The 27,932-nt window shown below is 43.1% G+C and overlaps 1 protein-coding gene across 7 annotated transcripts in view; it reads right to left on the reverse strand.

Annotated features, from left to right (window-relative positions):
- Window positions 1-27,932, reverse strand: part of wdr7 (WD repeat domain 7) — an 836,682-nt gene that overhangs the window by 491,558 nt on the left and 317,192 nt on the right. For all 7 annotated transcript variants that reach the window (XR_015074758.1, XM_085974490.1, XM_085974481.1 and 4 more), the window contains one exon: window positions 23,332-23,455. Coding sequence is in view for 6 of the 7 variants with exons in the window: in XM_085974490.1 (XP_085830616.1) it covers window positions 23,332-23,455 (124 nt within the window). In the remaining variant the exon portion in view is untranslated. The remainder of the gene's footprint in view (window positions 1-23,331; window positions 23,456-27,932) is intronic.

Below are 27,932 nucleotides of genomic sequence, written 5' to 3' on the forward strand. Positions count from 1 at the left end.
CTCCAATTGGTCAGATTGATATGTAGAAATTCAACATCTGTGCTATGGGTACTGTAGGCAAGGGCGTGAGGTAGGGTTGATTAACCCTTCTGTAGTTAGCAGTAGGACAGACAACAATGGCCAAATTTGCAGTATTTGCCGTGATTCAGTGCAAGCATCAGCAATGCTGCACCTCAACTGACCTGCAAGTAAGCATACTTTAAGAGCATAGGACTTGGACTTCCCTCCCACCAATGACCTGGCTAAGACTTGCCCTCTAGGGAAAGCCTGAATGCAAATGTCAGTAGGATTCAAGCTCTCGTCTCCCAGTTGACAGTCCAGTGCTGCAGTTATTTAGCTATGCTAATATGAAATTTTAGAAGAGAGTAAGACAGGGACAAGATAGATTTGACAAATGGCCAATACAGAATGGCGAAAAGGAACACATTACAGATACATATATAAAAAAAGGTGAGTTCAATTGGGTAACAGTGGATTCTGCTGCAGCTGCTTCATTAATGCTTCAGCAGAATATGATCCCTTTTTATTAAAAATAAGACAAAATGTGGACATTTGCTGGCATAAGGGCAAAAACTGTAAATTTCTCCTAGCTTAGCTTAGGATGCTATTTGTAACCCACTGATTTCTATGACTGGGATATTAAAAACCTATTTATCACTTTGATGTATTGGGTATACAATGGGATTAATGCCAGTGGCAATGTAAAAACAAAAACCATAGGAATCACAACTAATGAGCTATGCCTTTCTCAGCTTCTGAATAAAACACTTCTTATAGTTAACCCTTCAGTCTCCCAAACACCCTTCAAGAAGCTATATTTTAGTGAAACAAATCAATTGACGAGGGGAAACAGGTCAATTCAAAATATTCTAAGACAGACATATTTCAATAGCTTATGAAAATAGTAGCATTGAAAACCACAAAACCACAATTTATCTACCTTTGCAGCCTAGAAAATTAAAAAAGGAAAGCTATGGCTAACCAATGGACAACACATCGATGATAGCAAAATACTGCAGATGCTGGAAATCCGAAATAACAGAAAATGCTGGAAAAACTCAGCAGGCCAGGCAACATCCATGGAGAGAAATTAGAATCGACATTTCAGGTGAACCCTCTAGTTCACAACACATCTAGTTCTTCAGACTCCCCACCCTAATTTATCTTGTTGGTGCTTTCAAGTTATAAGAGGTGTTCAGGTTTAAATGTTGAGTTATAATACAGGAAGAGAGGAAATTAGGGACAGGAGTAGGTCCTGAAGCTTCATCCTCCATTTTGTTAACCATGGCAGTGCTTCATCTTTTTAATCCAATTCCCTAATACCCTTACTGCCAAGTAGGTATCTACTCCCCCTTTAAACACTTCAATTGGTTCTACATCTATATCTGGGGCAGTACATCCCACATTTGCTTTAACTGGTTCGGTTCAAATGTTATGTCCTCTCGTTCTAGACTCGTCTACGAGAGCAAAGAGTTGCCCCTCTGTTAATCCTGCCAACTCTCTTCATTATTTTAAATTTATCAGATCACCCCTTTATCTCCTCACCTCCAGGAAATACACTCCCCCACAGTTCAGATAATGCACAGTGCTAACACTCCCAACAGTTCAAACAACACAACAGTGCTAATATTGCAGGTGGTAATGTCCGGTGCTAACACTGCAGTAATGCTGACACACAGATGGCCACAGAAAGCATGGCCTAGAAAGCCGATAAGGCCTGAAAATGGGTGGTGCCACCGCGAGGTGAGATTTGCTCGTGCCCGTAAAAAGATCGCATGCAGCGTTGTTATTTTGGTGCTGCCTGCTGATCAGCATTATTGTGGCGTTCAGCTCAGCGCAGATCGCACTGCACAGCTAAACGCCCAGCAAGGACTCTGGGGGAGGGCCTGGAGGTGGGAGCCAGCATGGGGGGTGGGGTGGGGGCCCTGGTGGCTGGTGCCTGGAGCTTGGGGCCAGCATCAGGGGGAGGTCGGGGCCAGCATCGGGGGGAGGTCAGAGAGGTCGAAGTCGGGAGTGAGTTCGGAGATGATAATGGTAAGTACTTACTTTTTTTTTCTCCATTCGGCACTGTTTAGTGTTCTTTTCCCGGGAGTGAACATCACTGGCGCTGGCTGCCTCAGACGCAAGCTAAATTTGTTAGAGGTATCAGAAGCAGGCGTTAGGCCATTAATATATTCAAGTAAGGAACCTAACGCCTGCTTCAGACAAAGGTAAACAATGCCTCTTTTTTGGCCCTCGCTAATACGGCGTGGGCGGACGCCATTTTTTGCACGAAACCGGCCTTAACAGCCAGCTCCAAGGTGCCGAATTTCAGGCCCCATGTATCTAGTCTGCTGACTGGAATGGGGCAATGTGGTTTCTTACTTCTCTTCTATATGAGGAGGGCGCTAAGTAACATTATGCTGAAGCGTGTTAGATGTGCCTCAACTATGTCAGCTGCGGTTCAGTTGGTAGCACCCTTGCTTCCGAGTCAGAAGGTTGTGGGTTCAATTCCCACTCCAGGAAATTGAGCACAAAAAATCTAGACTGACACTCCAGTGCAGTGCTGAGGGAGTGCTGCGCAGTCGGGGATGAGATGTTAAACCGAGGCCCCGTCTGCCCTCTCAGGTGGACGTAAAAGATCCTATGGCACTATTTCAAAGAAGAGCAGGGGAGTTATCCCTGGTGTCCTAGCCAGTATTTATCCCTCAATCATCCCTAAAAGAACGATTATCTGGTCATTATCACATTGCTGTTTGTGGGAGCTTGCTGTGTGCAAATTGGCTGCCACATTTCCTACATTACAACAGTGACTACACTTCAAAAAGTACCTCTGTAAAGCGCTTTGGGATGTCCGATGGTCGTGAAAGGCGCTATATAAATGCAAGTCTTTCTTTACCTGTCACCAGTCAGTATGAGCACATTCCTGCATTGAGAGAATATCTCCGGCAGACATGAAATTTGCTGCAAGATAGACAGAACATCGACTTGCCACCTCGTGCACTCCAGGTACAATTACTCAGAGAGTCTGAACATGGCAGACAGGCAACAGCATTGCCTTCTACTCCACAGTGCCAAACAACACACAATGTCTTTTTCCAATACAGGCGATAGCTCCTGGAAATCACAGGCAACACATAATGCACAATGCCACCACTTCACATCTAGAGCTGCCCTACCAGTTAGGTTGGGTTGTGTGCATCCATGAATGCTACATATCCTCCTTCCATTGTTCCTTTCCTTCGTCACTCAAGAGAGACATCACAAGATGACTTTGGATGAGCAAAGCCATTTTAGCCTGCCTTGAATCATGTGTTCATGTTATAATGTTTTCCTGATATCAGTGCAATCTATGTCCTTTTATCCTGCACTGGGGATCCACCTTGTGCCTCTTCGCTGCACTGGTCCAAACACATCAGTATCTCACGCATGCCTCAGTGACCAGCACTGCACAAGGTTGTCAAAGGTGTTGCCCAAGCAGCAGACTGTTCACTTTGATCACAACCACCTCTGGCCCAGACTTTCCATATGAAAAGGTCCTATTTCTGGAGGGTGTAGAGGTGGTCTAGCAAGTGAAATGGGACAGGAACCCCTCAGCCAAAACACCTCCCCAAAATTAGCCACCTCTATTTCGGGCATGATTTCCCTCCCACGACACTGCTGTGGCCCAGACCATTTTGTTGGTAGTGTGCTCACCAGAATTAAATGGGGGGGGGGGGGGGCGGGTGGAGGGAGGATAAAATGCACACACTCAGGAGTGCGATTCTGCAACAAGGTTTTGGCTGGGAGCCTTGTTCACTACATTGAAACTGCACTTTCTGAGCAGCCAGGGCTACTTGGTGAGACTTCCATTTATGGAAGCAGTAACTGTTGACACTGCAGAAGTGACCACAGCTCTTATAGCCTCCTCCTGGTGTCTAGCGTCTGCATTGATCTCCTGGACTGGTACAGTCACCAGGGTATTCCTCCCGTCATGCCATGCCTCCCACATTAAATTGCAGCTGCAGGTTTTGGCCTCTTCCACTGGTTTCAGCATTAGCACCATGTGAGAAGAGACTGTCTCCACAGCCTGCAAATGAGACCAATGCTCCTGGATTATTGATCTCAACAGCCTTGGAATCCTCAGCTGAGGCCTGCTGTTTATGTCACCTCCTTTGAAATGGGCTATAAACCAAGTGAAGCTACCATAATAAAGGACTGGCTGTGCACTAATCACAAAAGGCAGCAGAGCTAAGCTGTCCCGCAATCAATGGATCAGAGCAAAGCTCTGTGTCCCCACCTCATCCAGTCGAGAATGGTGGTGAACAACCTGGCAATTGACAGGAGGATGAAACTCCAACACCTGGACACTGCTAATCTGCTCACTGATGCCAAGTTCCTGTTTGGTCAGGATGACTTAGCTCCAGAGCTCAGCACAGCCGAGATCCAGACATGGACACAACAGCAGAATACCACAGGAGTTGAGAGTAGCTGCCCTCAACATAGGCAGCATTCGGCTAAGCAAGCCACCTAGGAGCCCCAGCAAATCCTACGTCATTGTGAGTCTGCAGGAAAAGCCTCCAGTGGCTGGAGGCATACCAGATGCAGAGGAAGATGGCTTTCTGAGGTTGTCAGAGGCCAATCATCACAGCCCTTGGAAATCACTGCAAGAGTTCCTCAGGTAAGCCTCCCTATCCCCAACATCTTCAGTTGCCTCATCAACCACTTTCACTTTAACATAAGGGCAGGAGTAACACTGCTGATGATTCCACAGCACCCTGCTCCATTCATAACTTGATATACCTATCAATTCATCCAATGAAAAGCGACGAGTTAAGAAAGTAACTATAGGTTTTTATTGGCTAAATAACAGAGCCCACCCTCGTGGGTGATCGGATCCAACAAGGAGGAATACCAGCCAGTCGACCACCTTTATACCTGGGCAGGTAGGTGGAGCCATGGGCGGAGTCAGCAGTGGTCAGCCCAGGTATAACAGCGTGACAAGAGGCGACCTCGTATAGTGATACAACAGTGTGAACAGTGATAACCATAGAGTAACGATATAACAGTGATAACTATAGTGTAACGATAGTGAACTATAAAAGTGGTTTACCACATAACTCCTCTGATGATGAGGCAGCCCCTGGCAGCCTACAATGAGATCTGGATAATATCCAGATTTGGGTAACATTCATACCACTTAAGTGCCTGGAAATGTCCAAAATCCACCCACCCTCTAGCTTCTATGGCCAGGATCATGCAATCTACAACTCAACACCATTCTGCAGATGCCATCAGCAAGAGAATTGCAGCTGTTTAAGGAGAAGGGCCACCACCACCTTCTCGAGCATGCAATGAATGTAACCATGCCCTGCCGATCACTCCCCTGAGCACAGAAAATAAAGTCAAGTTTGCAGTTGGTCTTGGTAAAGGAAAGTCAGGTTTGATTCATTCAGTGGCGATTTATGATCTGCATTACTGGCCAGATGGAGGGAATCTTGAACAATGTAGTAGTGTACCAATTCTCTGAGGGAGCTGGCTAAGCTATCTTCCAAGAGGCTCAAATGACCAGACCTATCCTATAGTACATATGAAATGATTGGTGGCTTCCCTAGGAAGTTGGCTGGCTTGTAGTTGACGAGGACTATGGAATGAGGAGCACAGTTGCTAGAATTCCTGGAGCATGCATTCAGTTCTACCACCCAAATGCACAGCAATCCTTTCGACTTAGTCATTACATGGAGCCTCAGTACCTCTAACATCTTCACACTGACAAGTCCATTTCCAACTACAGTACTTCCTTACTAGTCACATGTCCTGACCTCGAATCCTTTAACTCTCTCCCAATCCCCTATTTCCCCTCCAGCTCCTGCTTTCATCTGACTCCCAGCTGTAAAGTGTTAAGATGTCAATGTTCAGCAGTAGTTGTCGTAATGTGAGTATGCTAGGTCGAAAGTAGATTTACCTATGCGTCTTAATATTAGTCTCAGAAAAGCCTACTCTAGGCTACCAGTGAGAATATTTCTACTTCCTAGACCAGGCAACATTTAAGGACTTGCAATGAGATTACCGATTCATACCAAATTACAAACAAATTTGAGCCACGAGTGCTTACCCAATTGAAACCGGATTGGGATTATAGATAGATTAGGTTTCAGTTCACCATTGAGACCTGGAATTTTTCATACACCATTGGTAGCCCAAAAAGTCTCCAAACACAGTGGATTTTCATATGCCTTTGAATAATAAAGTCCCTTTTATAGTTACAATAATCCACATTAGCATTGAATAAAGCGAAAACCATTTTGTTTGATTGCCTGGAAGTAAACTGCATAGTGTTCCTCACTCAAGGAATAAAGAACAGTATTCTAGTTATTCTAATTACTCTGCTAATGGTAATTCTTAGTTATTCAAAGACAACACAAATGTCAAAAGATCACTGAACCATATACTGTATAAAGCCCAATTTAAAAATCTGACACTTGATTCGCTCAGTGAACACTTTGAATATAGATAATTAGGGTTTCTTAGTCTGGACTAACAATCCTATAAACTGGTTAAAGGCAACCAGCTCAATGCTTATCAGTAATTCAAGATACAATCACAGATGTATACGGCAATCATTAAATCCACAACACTACCAGCCCACACATTCTTGAAGCTGGAAAATAATTTCTGAAAATTAAAATGGCTTTGGAAGTCACATTGTTAGAATATTTACGAAAGGCAGATTTCTAAATACATGGTACAAATTTTGGAAATACTCTTATCACAATCATTTATTTTCAGAGACTTGTAAAGAAATAAACAAAAAAAAGTTTCTGTTCTGTAAATTCTATGTAATATGTAAATAATAAATATATATATATACTTTAGTTTGGTGGATGGGTTTCACCTTTTAATTAAAACAGCTGTAATTCAAAATGATTTATGAACAGTTATTACTGTACTATAAAATGTTAGTAAAATTAAAATCATACATTGGAAAAAATTATGATTGAGAAAGAGCATGATGTAGGTTTTAAAAATACTAAGAGGCATACATGATGAAAATGTAAGGAGTTTCAAAATTAATAAGAGTCAAGCAAGATGAGAGATTTGAAGATTATTTTTCTCTGTACAGTGATAAATATGTAGAACAGACCTTACAAGTCAAATCTGTCAATCTTGATTAATTCTTTGAACCATAAACTGAATATCATCAGGGTAAATTAGGAATTGGATTGAATATTACAGAGATAAGATTAGACAAGAGATGATCAAATTAACTAAGAAGTCAAGTAAAGGTAACAAACTAATGTTTGGCAGCCGAACCTTCAGCTGCCTAGGCCCTAAAGCTCTGAAATTCCCTCCCTAAACCTCTTTGCTTTGCTACCTCTCTCTCACCCTTAAGATGCTCCTTAAAACCTACATCTTTGACCAAGCTTTTGATCACCTGTCCTAATAGCTCATGTGGCTCGGTGTCAAATTTTCTTCGATAACGCTCCTGTGAAGTGCCTTGAGATGTTTTACTACATTAGGGCAGCACGGTGGCATAGTGGTTAGCACTGTTGCCTCACAGCGCCAGAGACCCGGGTTCGAATCCGGCCTCGGGCGACTGTCTGTGTGGAGTTTGCACATTCTCCCCGTGTTTGCGTGGGTTTTCTCCGGGTGCTCCGGTTTCCTCCCACAGTCCAAAGATGTGCGGGTTAGGTTGATTGGCTATGATAAATTGACCCTTAGTGTTAGGGGGATTAAATACGTGAGGTTACAGGGATAGGGTGGGACATGTGTTGGTGTAGGGGTTACGGGGATTGGGTGGGATATGTGTCGGTGCAGGCTCGATGGGCCGAATTGGCCTCTATCTGCACTGTGGGGTTTCTGTGATTCTGTGATTAAAGGTGCTATATAAATGCAAGTCGTCGTTATTCTAAAAAACATCATTTTCATTTCAATTAGGTATTGAAAATGATTGTGTGCAAATATTATATGGGACTGCAAGCCCTCAATTCCATAATATGTCCGTAATTCTTCACATAAAAAAAGTGCCAAAGCAATCTAGGGGGCATAAGTAATAGCTAAACAAGAAACACAGCAATCAAAATCAGAGAAAAGTAATGGAATTATTTCATTACTAGGATTTAGTCTCCTATCACTTCAATGAGAAGATTTTTGAAATACCTGTTCACTCATGAACAAGTCCCTTTGTCTTATTGTGGATGTTTGTGTTGGCATCCTGGCTTTGACTGAAAATTGTGTGGTGGCACATTGCCCCTTACAGAAGCCTCCCCATCTACCTGTACTTTTCACTGCTTGCTTAACCAAAAATGTGCACCCAGAGTGCTGAGAAAGACAAGAGAGGAGATTTTTGAGGCAAGTAACAATCATTATGGGTTTCCCGACGTCCGGACACCATGCCAGGTAAGTGTGGCATGTTGTGAGTCTGGTGAAATGTTTGTGAAAAGGTGACAGCTGCAGAAGTGGTGTGAAGGATCCAATGTTGCACATGGTGAGTTTCAGAGCAAAGAAAATGTTGGTTATTGCATTTTTAAAACATTTACAGATTTCTTTAGCTTACAAGTTTTTAAATCCAACTATATGTCCAGTGCCACCTCATTGGGATAACCTCTCTCACCAGTCACAGATTGCTTCTGTCACCTCACCTGCAGCTGCCATCTATTCCAGCATATGGAGGGAGTCATTGGAGAGCCTGGGTGCAAGAGGTCACCTTTGTGCAGTGATTGTCAGTGTTTTCAGCACCTCAATGCTGTCAAACACTGAGAAATCAACTGTCAAAATAAAATTGTGCATGGTCCCTTTAAGGAAACCGGCAGATGACGCGTCATAAAATGACGTCATCAGACCCGCTTCCTGTTAATTGGCCAGCAAGCCCGCAAGGCGGGCTTAACAAGGTCAATCAAGGGAAAATCACATCTGTGGAGTGGAGGCAGCTAGGGGACGGGACTGGAAGCCAGAAACCAGCTGTCCCGCAACCATCCCGGCACCGCTGACAAAATCGCAGCCCTAGTGTCAGGGGTATGAGCTTTCAGGAACAAATGAGAAAACATGGTCATTTTAGCCTAAAAGGAGGTGCCTGAGTGGTGAACATATGAATATGCAAGATTATTGAAGGTATAGAAAAAGTTAGCTCAGAATATGGTCCCGGCAGATTGGAAAACTGCTAATGTAACACCCTTATTTAAAAAGGGAAGTAGACAAAAAGCTGGAAACTATAGACCAGTTAGCCTAACATCTGTGGTTGGCAAAATGTTGGAGTCCATTATTAAGGAAACAGTAACAGAGCATTTGGATAAACATAATTTAATAGGACAGATTCAGCATGGTTTTATGAAGGGGAAGTCATGTTTGACAAATTTGCTCGAATTCTTTGTGGACGTAACATACAGGGTGGATAAAGGGGAACCAGTGGATGTAGTGTATCTGGACTTCCAAAAGGCATTTGACAAGGTTCCACACAAAAGATTACTGATCAAGATAAAAAAATCACGGGATTGGGGGTAATATACTGGCATGGGTGGAAGATTGGCTATCTAACAGAAAACAAAGAGTTGGGATAAATGGTTCATTCTCAGACTGGCAATCAGTAACTAGCGGTGTTCCGCAGGGGTCAGTGCTGGGACCCCAACTCTTTACAATCTATATTAACGATTTGGAGGAAGGGACCGAGTGCAACGTATCCAAGTTTGCCGACGATACAAAGATGGGAGGGAAAGCAGTGAGTGAGGAGGACATAAAAAACCTGCAAAAGGACATAGACAGGCTAAGTGAGTGGGCAGAGATTTGGCAGATGGAATATAATATTGGAAAGTGTGAGGTTATGCACTTTGGCAGAAAAAATCAAAGAGCAAGTTATTATCTAAATGGAGAGAAACCGCAAAGTGCTACATTACAAAGGGATCTGGGGGTCCTGGTGCATGAAACACAAAAAGTTAGTTTGCAGGTGCGGCAGGTGATCAGGAAGGCCAATGGAATCTTGGCTTTTATTGCAAGGGGGATGGAGTATAAAAACAGGGAGGTCTTGCTGCAGTTATACAGGGTATTGGTGAGGCCATACCTGGAATACTGCGTGCAGTTTTGGTTTCCATATTTAAGAAAAGATATACTTGCTCTCGAGGCGGTTCAGAGCAGGTTCACTCGGGTGATTCCGGAGATGAGGGGGTTGACGTATGAGGAAAGGTTGAGTAGGTTGGGCCTCTACTCATTGGAGTTCAGAAGAATGAGAGGCGATCTTATTGAAACATATAAGATTGTGAGGGGTCTTGATCGGGTGGATGCGGTGAGGATGTTTCCACTGATGGGTGAGACTAGAACTAGGGGGCATAATCTTAGAATAAGGGGCTGCCCGTTCAAAACTGAGATGAGGAGAAACTTCTTCACTCAGAGGGTAGCAAATCTATGGAATTTGCTACCCCAGAGAGCTGTGGAAGCTGCAACATGAAATAAATTTAAAACAGAGATAGACAGTTTCCTAGCAGACAAGGGAATTAGGGGTTACGGGGAGAGGGCAGGGAAGTGGACGTGAGTCTAGATTCGGATCAACCATGATCCTATTGAATGGCGGAGCAGGCCTGAGGGGCCGTATGACCTACTCCTGCTCCTACTTCTTATGTTCTTATAATGTCACTTTAAATTAAACTGTGGGAGGAGAACAAGGGAACACAGCTTCAGGCTAGTAAAAGGTACCTTTCAGCACTAATATCAAGGAAATTCTTCACACTGGGTGATCATGCACAATAAACTTCCAGAAAGAATAGTGGAGGCAAAAGCCCTCAAATCATTTAAGAACCAATTGGACTCTGTAATTGGGGGGAGGAAACTATTTTAGAATCTTTTGCATGGGCCAAATGTTCTTCCTCAACCTTAATTATTTTGTGATCTTGAGATGTGGAACAAAGTCCCAAAGAAAGTTGCTGAATCTCGGTCATTTGACATTTTAAAAAAGGAATTAAATGAATATCTGTTAAAAAGCAGGACTAGGAGTATTACAACATTACTTGACTTTTTCTCCCCCCCACAGAAGATAGGGGAAGGAAATTAGAGTCTCTAAAGTAGGATCAACAGGTGTTGTGGGAAGAAAATCCACGACAGAATAATTCTACATGGCTTCTGGATGGGGCAAGCTTGACAGGCTGAATGGCTTTTTCTTGCCCTGGGTTCAATATTTCACACAATAGCAGTTCAATGACAACCCTTCTTCTGATTTTTTCCTCAACGAGCCAGTTGGGTAGGGAAAAAGGGGGGAAAAATAGAAATCAGACACAAGTGTCACCTTGTCCCAGTTGGCAGCACTCTCACCTCCGAGTCAGAAATTTATGGCTCCAAACTCTACTCCAGAGCTTGAACATATAATCTGGGCTAACACCTTATTGTATTATTGTGGTACAGTCCTTGAAATAAGACAATAAACTGAAGCCCTGTCTGCCTGGTCCAGTGATTTAAATGGATTTAAAACATCCCGTTGCACTATTCATAGAAGAGCAAGGCGTTCTCCCGGTATGCTGGACAATATTTCTTCCTCAATCAACACCACCAAAAAAAGAGTAATTGGACATTCACCTTATTTATTTATGTGACTATGCTTTGTGGAAATTGGTTGGCAATCTACCGACACAATAATAACTACATTTAAAAATGTAATTAATTGCATACGAATCACTTTGGAACATCTCGAGACACACGATAAGGCAATGTGTAGTACACGTAGAATGCAAGTCTCTTTCATAACTGCAGCCCCGTGCCATTATGGTGCAGTGCCCTGCCGATTTTATGTCCTACACTGTCATGTAATTTAATTTTTTTTAAATCTAACCTATTTTTTTTTTTTTTTATAAAGACAGTTGACAGTTCTTCATTTGTAATGCATTACCAAAGGATGGGAATCCTTGGAAAATCTGCATACATAATAAATGAAGGGCAAAAGTGAACATTTAATAACACACAATTTCTTCACCAAAATGTTAAGTGTATGGAATATTTCTTGTTATATAAAATCAATTAAGTGGTTGTTCAACTGACTGACAGCTGTCAAAAAATAATCACAACAGGCAGAAGATTAATTCCCTCTAGGGATGTAGTAAATAATAATCTCATTCCTAATACTACACCATTAGCAGATTAATCAGTCTCACATTACACAGCACTTAGATGATTTCAACTCAAACAGGTTTTAAATAGTGATACGCAATACAATAGCAACAAAATTACGTTTCCTGTTTTTTGATGTCGTTGCTCATTCAATTACCACAAAAGCCTAATGTCTCGAAGGAAATAAAACTAATCACAATAATTATCTAAAAATATAATTAAGCAATAAACAATTGAGCTAATTTATTGAGAACAGGAATATAAAAAAACAAAAATTATAAATGGCTTTACAATAGATACAAAAAATAAATTTCTAATGTACCTACAAATGCAACATAAAATAAAATGTTCCATATGATTGATTAACTACTAGGTAAAGTCAGCAAGTAATAATTCTATTGCACATGGCATTAGATACCATGAAAAATAAATTTTAAATGTATTTTAGTCCAGGGGTATGATTAAAAAAAAATGGATTCCCAATTTAACAACTTTATGTGGGCTTATACCTGAAATGTGTCAGCCTTCGCTCAGTGCTAGCACACTCAACTCTGAGTCAGAAGGTTGTAGGTTCAAGCCAGCTCCAGAAACTTGAGCACGTGATCTAGGCTCTCACTTACCACTTTGGGACGTGACATTAAGTGAGGTCCCATCTTCCCTCTAAGACAGATGTAAAAGATCCCATGGTCCTATTCTATTATCCCTTAACCACCATCACTAAAACATATTACCTGGTCATTCATCTCATTGTTGTTTGTGAGACCTTGCTGTGTGAAAATTGGCTGCCGTCTTTCCATACATGTGATTACACTTCATTGGTTGTGAAGCACTTTGGGACGTCCTGAGGTGGTGAAAGGTGCTAATATAAGTGCAAGTTCTTTTTCCTCTACAGATTCTGGAGGGTCTGCTATATATGTCCAGCTATTTCTGCTTTCCATAGATATAGCCTTGGTACCTTGTGTAGGTCTGAACAGGGCTTTATATTGACTTGGAGATGCAGCTAGATTGTTGGAACAGCCCTTTCTCATTCCTACCTTCTTACATGCTATAAAAATGGCCCAAAATTTGCAATCGTACGCTTCCTGAACGGATGCCTCCGACCTATAAAAAATCTACACATTTACCTGGTGGCCCGGGAGGTATGGAGGATTGTGATCCTGGTCATCTCCAGGTACATGCGGGCAGAGGCCCATGTATCCCAGGGGCGCATGTGGTTCACAAGCACCCTTGGGATCACATGGGCCAGCCCAACCAACAAAAGAAGGGAATCCCCATTCATACTTATGGGAGTTGCCTCCAGTCCAGATCCAAGGTCGTCCCATCCTCTGTCGTCGAATTACAGTATGCAGACGATGCTTGCGTCTGCGCTCACTCGGAGGTCGAACTCCAAACCATCGTAAACACCTTCACCGAAGCGTACGAGAGCATGGGCCTTACACTAAACATCCGTAAGACAAAGGTCCTCTACCAACCTGCCCCCGCCACACAGTGCTGCCCCCCGATTATCAAAATCTACGACAAGGCCTTGGACAACGTGGACCACTTTCCATACCTCGGGAGCCTACTCGGGAGTCAACAAGGGCAGACGTCGATGACGAAGTCCAACACCGCCTTCAGTGTGCCAGTGCAGCCTTCGGTCGTCTGAGGAAGAGAGTGTTGAAGACCAGGACCTCAAACCCGGCACTAAGGTCATGGTCTACAGAGCAGCAGTGATACCCGCTCTGCTGTATGCCTCAGAGACATGGACCATGTACAGCAGGCACCTCAAAGCACTGGAGAGGTACCACCAACGCTGCCTCCGCAAGATCCTGCAAATCCATTGGCAGGATAGGCGCACCAACGTCAGTGTTCTTGCTCAGGCCAACAACCCCAGCATCGAAGCTTTGACCACGCTCAATCAGCTCCGATGGACGGGTCACATTGTCCGCATGTCCGATACGAGACTCCCAAAACAAGCGCTCTACTCGGAGCTCCGGCACGGCAAGAGAGCCCCAGGTGGGCAGAGGAAACGCTTCAAGGACACCCTCAAAGCCTCCTTGAAAAAGTGTAACATCCCCACCGACACCTGGGAATCCCTGGCCCAAGACCGCACAAAGTCGGCGGGAATTCAGCGGCAGCAGCGGGGCTATAAAAGTCCCAGAGGCCAGGTAAGGCCTCACAGCGTCGGCAGGAATTCAGCGGCAGCAGCGGGGCGATATAATTCCCAGAGACCAGGTAAGGCCTACCAATCTCCAGTCTCGGAACTCGGAGGGAAGGAGAGAGGTAAAAAGTAATCCAAGTGTGACGTCACCAGAAAGCGGGTAAGTGATTGGTTGGTAAGTATTTCTCTCTTTTTAAGCTTAAACTCTTTGGTTTATAGTTTCTAAGGTGTGATATTCATCTAGAATCAGGGCTGAGGGTATTTAAAAATAATATCAATAAATTTAATTAATTACATAGAATGGGAGATCAGGTGATGTGTTGCTGCTGCAATATGTGGGAGCTGGTGGACACCATTGATGCTCACGGTGATCACATTTGCATTAAGTGTTGGCTGCTCGAGGAATTCCGGCTCCGTGTCGAAGAGCTGGAGTCCAAGCTTCAAACACTGAGACACATCAGGGAGGGGGAGAGTTACCTGGACTCTGTGTATCACGAGGTAGTCACACCAATTAGATTAATTAATTCAGATGTAGTCCGTGGCCAGAGTCAGGATGGTGTGACTAGAAGTGAGGCAGGTACGGGGATCCAGGAGGTAGTGTTGGAGGAGCCGCAGCCCTTGCTCTTGTCCAACAGGTTTGAGGCTCTTACTCCGTGAGGATGGGAACAGGGACTGCGGGGAGGATGAGCAACCTGGCCACAGCACCGTGGAGCGGGGGGCCATTCAAGTGGGGGGAGTTAAAAGAAATGTTGTAGTGGTAGGGGATAGTATCGTTAGGGGAATAGATAGAGTTCTTTGCAGCCGAGAGCAAGAGTCCCGAAGGCTGTGTTGCCTGCCCGGTGCCAGGGTTAAGGACATCTCCTCTGGGCTGGAGAGAAACTTGGAGTGGGAGGGGGAGGATCCAGTTGTCGTGGTCCATGTTGGTACCAACGACATAGATAGGACAAGGAAGGAGGTTCTGCTGAGGGAGTTTGAGCAGCTAGCGGCCAAATTAAAAAGCAGAACCACAAGGGTAATAATCTCTGGATTACTACCTGAGCCACGTGCAAATTTGGCTAGGGTAAATAAAATTAGAGAGTTAAATGCGTGGCTCAAAGACTGGTGTGGAAGAAATGGGTTTTGCTTCCTGGGACACTGGCATCAGTACTGGGACAGGAGAGAGCTGTTCCGTTGGGACGGACTTCACTTGGCCAGTGCTGGGACTAGAATCCTGGCGAATCGAATAGAGAGGGCTTTAAACTAATTAGTGGGGGGGAGGTTTTAAGAGAGCGAAAAATAAAAACGACAGCAGAGAAGGCAATAGAGCAAGGTAGCAGTGGGGGAATTAAAAACCAGAGCTTCTTTCCCAGGGCTGTCATCCTACTGAACTCCACAAATAAACACTAAAGCCTGCACATCTGCCGATGCACTTTATTCACTTTATTATGGTCATATTTATGCTAATATATATGTACAAATGTATGTTGAAATGTTTAAGTGTCCTAATCCAAATTGTACACTCTCGGGAGCCGCAAGCCTACATTTCGTTGTACTGCACTTGTGCACGAACAATGACAATAAAAGTTGATTTGATTTTGAAGGGACAGAATGTATAATGATAAAGGTAAAGTAGTAAAAGGGATAAAAGCAGGAATAAATTGTCAGAAAATATATTTGAAAGTTCTTTATCTGAATGCACGCAGCATTCGTAACAAAATTGAGGAGTTGACGGTGCAAATAACTACACATGGGTATGATCTGGTGGCCATTACGGAAACATGGCTGCAAGATAATCATGACTGGGAACTAAACATACAAGGGTATTTGACAATTAGGAAGGACAGACAGGAAGGAAAGGGAGGTGGGGTTGCTATGTTAATCAAGCATGGAATCACTGCAATAGTCAGAAATGATATTGGGTCAAAGGATCAGGATAGTGAAACAGTTTGGGTGGAGATAAGGAATAATAAGGGGAAAAAGTCACGAGTGGGCGTAGTCTATAGGCCTCCTAACAGTTGCAACTCTGTTGGTCGGAGTATAAATCAGGAAATAGTTGGGGCTTGTAATAAGGGAACAGCTATAATCATGGGGGATTTTAACTTTCATATTGACTGGACTAATCAAATTGGGCATGGCAGCGCTGAGGAAGAGTTCATAGAGTGTATTAGGGATGGGTTCCTTGAGCAGTATGTAACTGAACCAACCAGGGGGCAGGCAATCTTAGATCTGTTCCTGTGTAATGAGACAGGATTAATAAAAAATGTCCTAGTAAAGGATCCCCTTGGAATGAGTGACCATAATATGGTTGAATTCCAAATTCAGTTTGAGGGTGAGAGAGTTGGATCTCAAACCAGCGTACTAAGCTTAAATAAAGGAGACTATGAAGGTATGAGAGTAGAATTGACTAAAGTGGACTGGGAAAACAGATTAAAGTGTAAGACGGTACAAGAGCAGTGGTCTACATTCAATGAGATATTTCACATCTTTCAAGATCAATATATTCCACTGAGGAAAAAGGGGAGTAAAAGAAAAGACAGCCATCCGTGGCTTAGTAAAGTAATAAAGGACAGTATACGACTGAAAACAAGGGCATATAAATTAGCCAAATCTAGTGGGAGGATAGAAGATTGGGAAGCATTTAAAAGCCAGCAAAGAATAATTAAAAGATTAATTAAGAAAGGGAAGATAGATTATGAAAGTAAACTAACAAAAAATATAAAAACAGATAGCAAGAGTTTCTACAGCTATATAAAAAGAAAAAGGGTGGCTAAAGTGAACGTTGGTCCCTTAGAGGATGGGACCGGGAAACTAGTGGTGGGGAACATGGAGATGGCAAAGACGCTGAACAAATATTTTGTATCAGTCTTTACAGTAGAGGACACTAAAAATATCCCAACACTGGACAAACAGGGGGCAATTGGGGGGGGGAGGGGCTAAACACAATTAAAATCACTAAAGAGATGGTACTCAGTAAAATAATGGGACTTAAGGCGGATAAATCCCCCGGACCTGATGGCCTACATCCTAGGGTCTTGAGAGAAGTGGCGGTAGGGATTGTGGATGCATTGGTGATCATTTTCCAGAACTCCCTGGACTCAGGAAAGGTCCCGGCAGATTGGAAAACTGCTAATGTAACACCCTTATTTAAGAAGGGAAGTAGACAAAAAGCTGGAAACTATAGACCAGTTAGCCTAACATCTGTGGTTGGCAAAATGTTGGAGTCCATTATTAAGGAAACAGTATCAGAGCATTTGGATAAACATAATTTAATAGGACAGAGTCAGCATGGTTTTACGAAGGGAAGTCATGTTTGACAAATTTGCTCGAATTCTTTGAGGATGTAACATACAGGGTGGATAAAGGGGAACCAGTGGATGTAGTGTATTTGGACTTCCAAAAGGCATTTGACAAGGTTCCACACAAAAGATTACTGATCAAGATAAAAAAATCACGGGATTGGGGGTAATATACTGGCATGGGTGGAAGATTGGCTATCTAACAGAAAACAAAGAGTTGGGATAAATGGTTCGTTCTCAGGCTGGCAATCAGTAACTAGTGGTGTTCCGCAGGGGTCAGTGCTGGGACCCCAACTCTTTACAATCTATATTAACGATTTGGAGGAAGGGACCGAGTGCAACGTATCCAAGTTTGCCGACGATACAAAGATGGGAGGGAAAGCAGTGAGTGAGGAGGACATAAAAAACCTGCAAAAGGACATAGACAGGCTAAGTGAGTGGGCAGAGATTTGGCAGATGGAATATAATGTTGGAAAGTGTGAGGTTATGCACTTTGGCAGAAAAAATCAAAGAGCAAGTTATTATCTAAATGGAGAGAAACTGCAAAGTGCTACAGTACAAAGGGATCTGGGGGTCCTGGTACATGAAACACAAAAAGTTAGTATGCAGGTGCAGCAGGTGATCAGGAAGGCCAATGGAATCTTGGCTTTTATTGCAAGGGGGATGGAGTATAAAAACAGGGAAGTCTTGCTGCAGTTATACAGAGTATTGTATTCCTGTTCCTGGGACTCGGGACAGGGTCACTGGCAAGGCTTAGAAGCTAAGCAGAGCCAGGTCTGGTTAGTACCTGGAGGGGTGACCATCAGGGAAGACCAGGTGCAGAAGGTCACGGAAGGAGCCCCGAGGAGGGGCGGTTGGCGAGAAGGTCACGGAAAGAGACCCGGGAGGGGCGGCTGGTGAGCAGGCCCGGGCGTTGGGCTGAAGATTGTCGGACAGGAGGAATGGTGGAAATGGAATGGCGGCGCGCACAGACGCAGCGGCTTTGCTTCTCCCAGGACGGTGCTATTTACTGTTAATGTTATTTGTACTGGACTCATGGGAGCTTGCAAGATCACATTTCGTTGTTCATGTACTTGTGCATTGTATAAAGTTGAATTATTATTATTGGTGAGGCCACACCTGGAATACTGCGTGCAGTTTTGGTTTCCATATTTAAGAAAAGATATACTTGCTCTCGAGGCGGTTCAGAGAAGGTTCACTCGGTTGATTCCAGAGATGAGGGGGTTGACGTATGAGAAAAGGTTGAATAGGTTGGACCTCTACTCATTGGAGTTCAGAAGAATGAGAGGCGATCTTATCGAAACATATAAGATTGTGAGGGGGCTTGATCGGGTGGATGCAGGGAGGTTGTTTCCACTGATGGGTGAGACTAGAACTAGGGGGCATAATCTTAGAATAAGGGGCTGCCATTACATAAGAAATAGGAGCAGGAGTAGGCCAATCGGCCCCTCGAGCCTGCTCCGCCATTCAATAAGATCATGGCTGATCTGATCCTAACTGCCAATCCACTATCACAGAACCATCTCCTGCATCTAACAGAATTAGACACACGAAATAGGAGCAGGATCAGGCTACACGGCCCCTGGGCCCGCTCCGCTAACCACAGGGCCATGACCGATCCGAACCTAGACTCATGTCCAAATTCCTGCCCGCTCCCCGTAACCCTTAATTCCCTTTACTTCTAGGAAACTGTCTATTTCTGTTTTAAATTTATGTAATGATGTAGCTTCTACAGTTTTTTGGGGCAGCATATTCCATGGACCTACCACCCTCTGAGTGAAGTAGTTCCTCCTCATCTCAGTTTTGAAAGAGCAGCCCCTTATTCTAAGACTATGCCCCCTAGTTCTAGTTTCACCCATCATCGGGAACATCTTCCCTGCATCCACCCGATCCAACCCCTTCACAATCTTATATGTTTCAATAAGATCGCCTCTCATTCTTCTGAACTCCAATGAGTAGAGTCCCAATCTACTCAACCTCTCCTCATATGTCCATCCCCTCATCCCCGGGATTAACCGAGTGAACCTTCATTATACTGACTCGAGAGCAAGTATGTCCTTTCTTAAGTATGGACACCAAAACTGTACGCAGTATTCCAGGTGCGGTCTCACCAATACCTTGTACAACTGAAGCAATACCTCCCTATTTTTATATTCTATCCCCCTAGCAATGAAAGCCAACATTCCATTGGCCTTCTTAATCACTTGCTGCACCTGCATACTAACCTTTTGAGTTTCGTGCACCAGGACCCCCAGATCCCTTTGTACTTCAGTACTTTCCAGTTTCTTGCCATTAAGATAATAACTTGCTCTACGATTTTTCCTGCCAAAGTGCATAACCTCACACTTTCCAGTATTGTATTCCATCTGCCAAATCTCTGCCCACTTGCTTAGCCTATGTCCCCTTGAAGGTTTTTTATGTCCTCCTCACTCACTACTTTCCCCCCCATCTTAGTATCATCTGCAAACTTTGATATGTTACACTCGGTCCCCTCCTCCAAATCGTTAATATAGATGAGGAGAAACTTCTGCACTCAGAGGGTAGTAAATATATGGAATTTGCTACCCCAGAGAGCTGTGGAAGCTGCAACATTAAATAAATTTAAAATGGAGATAGACATCGTCCTAGCAGATAAGGGAATTAGGGGTTACGGGGAGAGGGCAGGGAAGTGGACATGAGTCTAGATTCAGATCAGCCATGATCCTATTGAATGGCAGAGCAGGCCCGAGGGGCCGTATGGCCTACTCCTGCTTCTATTTCTTATGTTCTTATGTTCTTACGTTCTTAAGCATCCGGGAAGGCGCCGAACAGCTCGAGTCTCTTCGCCGGGAGCAAGCGGAAGCCAAGTGCAGGCAGCGCAAGGAGCGCACGTCAACCCAAGCACCCCACCTACCCACCCCTTCAACCACCATCTGCCCCACCTGTGACAGAGACTGTAGGTCCCGCATTGGACTCATCAGTCACCTGCAAGCTCAGTTTTAATGTGGAAGCAAGTCATCCTCGGTTCCGAGGGACTGCGTAAGACGACGACGACATAGGCCAGCCCAACCAGTAAAAGAAGGGAATCCCCATTCATACTTATGGGAATTGCGTACGTACGGAACTCCTATAAGTAAGAATGGGAATCACTTAAAAAATACACGAACACATGAAATAAAAAATTTTTAATTACATATTTAGAATTAATTAAAATGACATTTAATTAAACATTTTAAACAAAAATGTAATTGTTTGAAAACATTTTTTATATGTTTTAATGGAGCTAAAAATAAACTTACTTTAATGTATAAATGAGTGATAACATTTTATTTTTCTATTTTTTTAAAGCTCTTATGCTGGTAAAAGCAGGCCTTACGCCTGTTTTTACCAAGTGTAAGAATATCACGGGCAAACTCTCCACCCGCAGAGGCCCTATACCCGGGGATGCAGAGGATCTGTCAAGAGAATTCTTGAGAGATCGCAAGTTCTGGGTTTTAGCGTATGCGCTTCGCATTGATTCCTAGGGCCAGATGACTGAAACACCTCGTATGCATCCATAGGGGTTGCAAAATACTGCCCAATAACTGCATTTCAGACTGCATCTGTAAAATGTCAAACATTACAGTGCTGCAAAATACACGGGCCTTAAATCTGTGATTGGTAAGACGGCATACTATCAGAGTACACCGTCATACCAGCTTTGAAACTGACCGCAAGTTTGGGATTTGCGCATGCGCTAAATCCTGAACTTGCATCTGTCAAGTTCTGACTACACATAGGCTTCGCTGCATCTTTTACCTCCTCATACAAATCAACGCGCTGGCGAAAAGTTACTGAGAGGTAATTACACTGAAAATGTTTTAAGTCTGGTGCAAACAGGCACAGGAAGCCTGTTGCACAGCATAAGGGAACTGGATGAGAAAACTGCAATAACAAAAAGATCAGTAACAAGACAATGCTATAATAGGGGATTTGTTTTAAGAGGTTATCATAATGAAGTGTTTGCAAGCACACTGAATAGCATTAAATGGCTTGTAACCTCTTTTTAATGAGAAGTTAATAATTAGAGTGCAAAGTAATGAGAGACTTGTATTGCCAATATGTGTTATAGAGATTTGTAACAACTGACGTTTGTGAATTTTGAATAAACATTCTTTGTTCTAATGAGATTTACAATAACAGAATTTATTAGAATGGCAGCCTTTTAGTGTTAATTGCTTTTTTTTTTACAATGCATAGTTTGTGACAATGAATTTTTACAAATAATTTATAATAACAGTTTATTATTGGTCTGTACTGATTGTTATAATGAGAAGTTTGTAATAGCAAAAATTGTCACGATAAAAGTTTTGCAGTACTTTGTTTTAAAAGGAGGTTTGTAATAAATGTTTGTTGTTATGAGAGAATGATAAAAGTGTTTCCGGAGTCATGTATATACATCTATATAAAGGAGAGACAAAGAAAGGTCCCCAGCATTGCTGTTGAATTTACCCAGAATTTCACTTCAGGAGTATTGGATTGGCAATTGGTCAAGAGTCAGGAAATGAAAGAACCACCGCCCCATGTGATCCCAAGTTCGCAGATGCACAACAGTGCGCTGCTGGGCTCCGTGGGGGAGTACGCTGCGCAGAACTCTGCGGCGTTTGAAAGGAAGTTCTCACAGGGAGGATCGCACGAGGTAGGTGCGGATTTCCTTGCTATGTCGGCGGCGTACTCCTTAGCTACACCGCCGACCGCAAATTCAGACCCAAACAAAATAAAAGTCTAACAAAACAGCAGATTGATCTTGTGAACAGTGCCATTGAAAACCAATTCCTAATAACCTACAGATCCCCATCACAGCATCTAAATGCCTCTTCAATGATGCCAGAGGTTTTCCCTTTGCTACCCTACACAGAAAGCAATTCTAGGTGATAATCACTCTTTCCTGACATCAATCCTGAATTTGCCTTTATCAGGTTCTACCCATGTTCCCCCAATTTGCAGATTCGGCTTCACTTGAAATAGTGGTCTGGATTAACCATTTTCTATTCAGTGTCGTATCATTTCACTCATTTCAAAACTGAAGGGTCTGAAAGTTTCTAGCCTTTCTTGTACTTCAGTCATCTGGCCCTAGGAATCAGCCTCATGATTCTTCTGTGCAAACCCTTCAGGGCTTGAATGTTTTCCTTGTGCCAAGATGACCAAAGCTGAATGCAGTAGTCATGGTCCTCAAGAGCACTGCATAGTTTCAGCATGACTGCCTCAAACATACATTCCAAAACATTTGGCAATAAAGCTCAGTACAGCATGTGCTCTGTTGACCGTCAAGCAAAAAAAAAAAAAATTACAGACATACAACATATCTATATAGATAAATACCTTTATTGAAATTCCATAAAGTTACAAGTCTCATGGAAACCCAGCATTTTGGATTTTAAAAAAAACTTTTTACAAACTCTCCCTACCTTATTCTAGAATACAATTCTACAGGTGCTGGGAAACCTTGGATCACTCTCCCAGTGGCTCCTCTTAATGCGTAAGTCTTAACAATAGGTTTGCAGGCTATTATGCTTGGGGAGCATCACACACAAGCTCAAATTCTGTCCTCATCCAGTATTCACACATGGTGCTTTCAAGTAGTAGCTGCTCTAGCTATGAGAGTAGGAGCTCTTTCTGATTTCTCCTTTCCTTGCCCAGGCACTGATCCCAAGTGTAGCACACCAACCGCTGGCTCAGCTGAGATTATCGAACTTCACACAGACTAGGGATCAAACCTGGTATGGCTCAGTGCAAAAACAGGAACTGTATTTAGATACTGAGCCATTAAAGTAGTAAAATACAGTATTCTAACCTACAGTACTTGTTCCCTAGCTTCAAAATCTTTCCAATTAAAGAGACCAAGAAGACACTTACGTGACATAACACTGTCGACATACTGTGGCAGGTATGGTGCCCACATGTCTATAGTTTCCTTTCGTCCATCCTTCCCAATTCTACGAAGCTCTGCCAACAGTAAAGCTTGAGCAGCTTCTCTCACCTATTAAAGAAAAGATAATTAAAATGTCTTCATTCTAGAGTAAAATGCTATATAAAATGCATTAAATAAAAATGAAACACTAAAAACTTCAAATTTATAAACTTTACAGAAACATTTATAAATTTAGAGGAACAATCAGTGGATGTTGAACTTTTTGCAATATCATATTCCAACAAATACAGATTCAAGGAAAGTAAGTGGGTTTAATATCCCTAAAAGGAAATGCAATTTTTGACTATGGTCAAGTCTTTTTATCCACAAAAGCAAGAATCACCCTGGTGTAAAAAGAGCACATGGCTGCCACATCAGAACATAAGATATAGGGGCAGGAGTAGGCCATTCAGCCCCTCGCGCCTGCTCCACCATTCAATAAGATCATGGCTGATCTTTTACCTCAACTCCACTTTCCTGCACTATCCCCATATCAGACAAACAACCTTGATATCACTCATGACCTGATCAGTGGGTCAATCAATTGGTTACATGATGAGGTTCAGTTTCTAGCCCAAATGCCAATCATAATTCTTCTAACTACAACAACTTGTATTCATATAGCACCTATATTAAAATGTCCCAAAACGCTTCACAGGAGCAATTATCAAACAAAATTTTACACTGAGCCCCATAAGGAGATACTGTATTAGGACAGGTGACCAAAAGCTTGGTCCAAGACATAGGTTTAAAAGAGCGTCTTAATGGAGGAGAGGTAGAGAGATGGAGGGGTTTAGGGAGGGAATTCCAGAGCTTAGGGCCTCGGCAGCTGAAGGTTCAGCTGGTGGAGTGAAGAAAATCGGGCTGTGCAAGAGGCCAGAATTCGAGGAGCAGAGAGATCTCAGAGGGTTCTAGGGCTGGAGGAGGTTACAGAGATAGGGAGGGGCAAGACCATGGAGGGATCTGAAAACAAGGATGAGAATTTTACAATCAAAGCATTGCTGACCAGGAGCCAACGTAGGTCAGCGAGCACAGGGGTGATGTGTGAACGGGACTTGGTGCGAGTTAGGATACGGGTGGCACAGTTTTGGTTGAGCTTAACTTTATGCAGGGTTCAAGGTGGAAGGCCAGCCGGGAGAGCGTTGGAATATTCGAGTCTAGAAGTAACTAAGGCATGGATGAGGGTTTCAGCAGCAGATGAGCTGAGGCAGGCATGGAGACAGGCGATATTACAAATAAATTCTGTTTCAAATATAGTAAATTCATCCTTATCTCGAGTGATTAGAGATTTTTTAATCTGGAACTGATATGAAGAATCCCAAGATACCAGCTTCATCTGCTCTCAAATAGAATACTATTCTAGTGTGAATCTTGATAACTGAATCAAGAGTAACACAGACAAGTATTTGAAGTAGAGAATGGTGGGGCATGGAAGGAGGATGTGTGAAATCCAATTGCCTACTGAACTATGAAAGAGTTTTCAAAATTTGGGGAGGGTTTTTTTCTCAAATACCACATCAGTGAAGTTGATTTTTATTTTTACATGTGTTACAATGATAACCTTTGTAATGCTGAAGAAAGCAGATAGTATTTTATGTTCAAGTTATTTATCAAAAATCCCAGCTGGCCCTCATTCAACTCCTCATAGTATCTTTTTTTACAAAGCTGCACATTCAACAAAATTTCTGCCACAACAGCAGAGATGTGATGTCAAGGCTACCTAGTCATTTATCAAACATAGGTACCAAAAACCATTTTCCAGTCTATATGAAACACTCTAAAACTGTAACCGTCAGCAAAGTGTCACCTGGTAACCACACAGTATAAATTCTGCAATAGTAACAGCCTCAAATAACTTTTTTGAATATAAAGCTGGAAATAGCAAATTAAAATATGGATTACATATAGAACAAACTTCAGGATTTACAACATTTATGACTGAAATTTTCTCACTGCAATACTCCCAAATGGCATGTCTGTCAGGTTCATGCAGACCTTTTGACTTTAGAGGACTGTAAATTAACTGACTACAAAAGAAAGGTATTCATTTTTTGGCATCTTCCTGGAGTATAGTTGTAGGGTTGTTGGATACCCTGCTTAAATGACCAAAATGTAAATGTAAATCTCACTGACATCCACACCCACCCACCCACCAGCCAGATTTCAATCAGGGACACTGGTCAGTTTACCCCCTCTCTGACAATGGCATAGGGGATAAGTTGATAAAGTTTTTTCCCTGTGAAGTGCATTGGGACATTTTACAATATTAAAGGTGTTATATAAATGCAAATTACTGTTGTTGTGTGTGACTTGGAGGGAAACCTGGAGGTGATGGTGTTTACCCACACCTGCTGCCCTTGTTCTTCTAGATGGGGAAGGTCACAGTTTTCGGAGGTGCTCCCAAAGAAGCCTTTGCAATTGCTGCAGCGCACCCTCTAGATAGTGTACACTGCAGCCACTGCATACTGGTGGTGGAGGGGATGGATATTATACAAATAATTGGTTAAGCCATAAGTAGAATATCATTCCCAGTTTTGGGGGCACTACTTTAGGAAGGATGATGAGACCATGGAGAGAGTGCAAAAAAGGTCATCTTTCAGCTTGGCTCAGTGATGGGACCATCTATGAGTCAGAAGGCCATCAGTTAAAATTGTCAAGAGTGAATATTATTGGCTTATTTTCACCAAGTGGATAGGTCTTTCGAGGATCTATCCACTTAGAAGTGGAAAAGTCTCCTTACATGCTGTGAACTTCTATGATTCTATATAACTCTTTCAACCAAGCATATATAGTTTGTTTTTTTTTTCATAAAAGTGGAAAGGCCCATGGTGCGGGACACCACCCCAGTAAATTAAAAGAGATAAATTATTAAGTAATGATGGAATGACTTTAAGCTTGGGTTTAAAAAGGCTGAAGATTGTAGGAGGAATAAAAAATGCTGACAAGAGCCAAGGAATTCAATAGTTTTGTGGGCCTGATAAAGAATGATTTCGAGTAAGAGACTGTGATGGGCCTCTATTTCAACACTGTGAGGACTGTATGGTGTAGGGAGAAACTATCCCCAACATGGACTCTATGTCACATTTAAACTCCAAGGACTATACTGCATAAAATAGACCCTAGGTAAATATTCATCTGTTTCCATTATTCATCCTGTGCAGACCATATTCTTTCCCCCACCAGCACTAGCAGCACAAGGAGCAATGTGCCCCACGGAATATTGGACGATGCCAGTCAAATCCAATCAGTTTAAACTCCAATTTCATTAGGTATGAAACAGTACTGTGTAAGCTAGAATTTACTTCCTCATAACATCCAAAATTGGAGGAAAAAAATAAGGATAAACTGAGTGTGTATCACTGCCAGAAGCCACTGCCAATGGCAGCAAACTTAATACAAAGCAATCTCAGTATAAACACTTCAATAAAATTTACATTGCAGCTCTTGTCTATTTGTTCATCTATTAACTCTGACGACCATGTGTGCAGGAAGTGTGTCCAGCTGCAGCTACTGACAGACCGCATTGCGGCACTGGAGCTGCGGATGGATTCATTTTGGAGCATTCGCGATGCTGAGGATGTCGTGAATATCACATACAGCGAGATGGTCACACCGCAGGTAAAGGGTGTACAGGCAGGAAGGGAATGGGTGACCAGCAGGCAGAGTAAGAGGCGTAGGCAGGTAGTGCAGGAATCCCCTGCGGCCATCCCCCTCTCCAACAGATATACCACTTTGAATACTGTTGGGGGGATGACTCATCAGGGGAAGGTAGTAGCAGCCAACTTCCTGGCACCATGGGTGGCTCTGCTGCACAGGCTGGGAGAAAAAAGAGTGGAAGAGCTATAGTGATAGGGGACTCAATTGTAAGGGGAATAGATAGGCGTTTTTGCGGCCGCAATCGAGACTCCAGGATGGTGTGTTGCCTCCTTGGTGCAAGGGTCAAGGACGTCTCGGAGCGGCTGCAGAACATTTTGGAGGGGGAGGGTGAACAGCCAGTTGTCATGGTGCACATAGGCACCAACGATATAGGTAAAAAACGGGATAGGTCCTAAAAGCAAAATATAGGGAGTTAGGAGGTAAATTAAAAAATAGGACCTCAAAGGTAGTAATCTCAGGATTGCTACCAGTGCCACGTGCTAGTCAGAGTAGAAATAGGAGGATATTTCAAATGAATACGTGGCTAGAGGAATGGTGCAAGGAGGAGGGATTCAAATTCCTTGGACATTGGAACCGGTTCTGGGAGAGGTGGGACCAGTACAAACGGGACGGTTTGCACCTGGGCAGGGCCGGGACCGATGTCCTAGGGGGAGTGTTTGCTAGTGTTGTTCGGGGGGGTTTAAACTAAAATGGCAGGGGGTTGGGAACCTGAGCAGGGAGACAGAGGAAAGGGAAACAGGGATAAAAGCAAAATATAGGAAGGAGAAAAACTGAAGTGGCAGTCAGAGAAATCAACGGTTTAAATCAAACGTGGCCACAGTAAATAATAATTCTAATAGGTCTAAGAACGTTAAAAAAACAAGCCTGAAGGCTTTGTGTCTTAATGCGA

This window comes from Somniosus microcephalus, chromosome 2 (genome assembly GCF_052327205.1).
Source record: "Somniosus microcephalus isolate GS21.2 chromosome 2, FLI_Smic_1.0, whole genome shotgun sequence".
Lineage (NCBI taxonomy): Eukaryota > Metazoa > Chordata > Chondrichthyes > Squaliformes > Somniosidae > Somniosus > Somniosus microcephalus.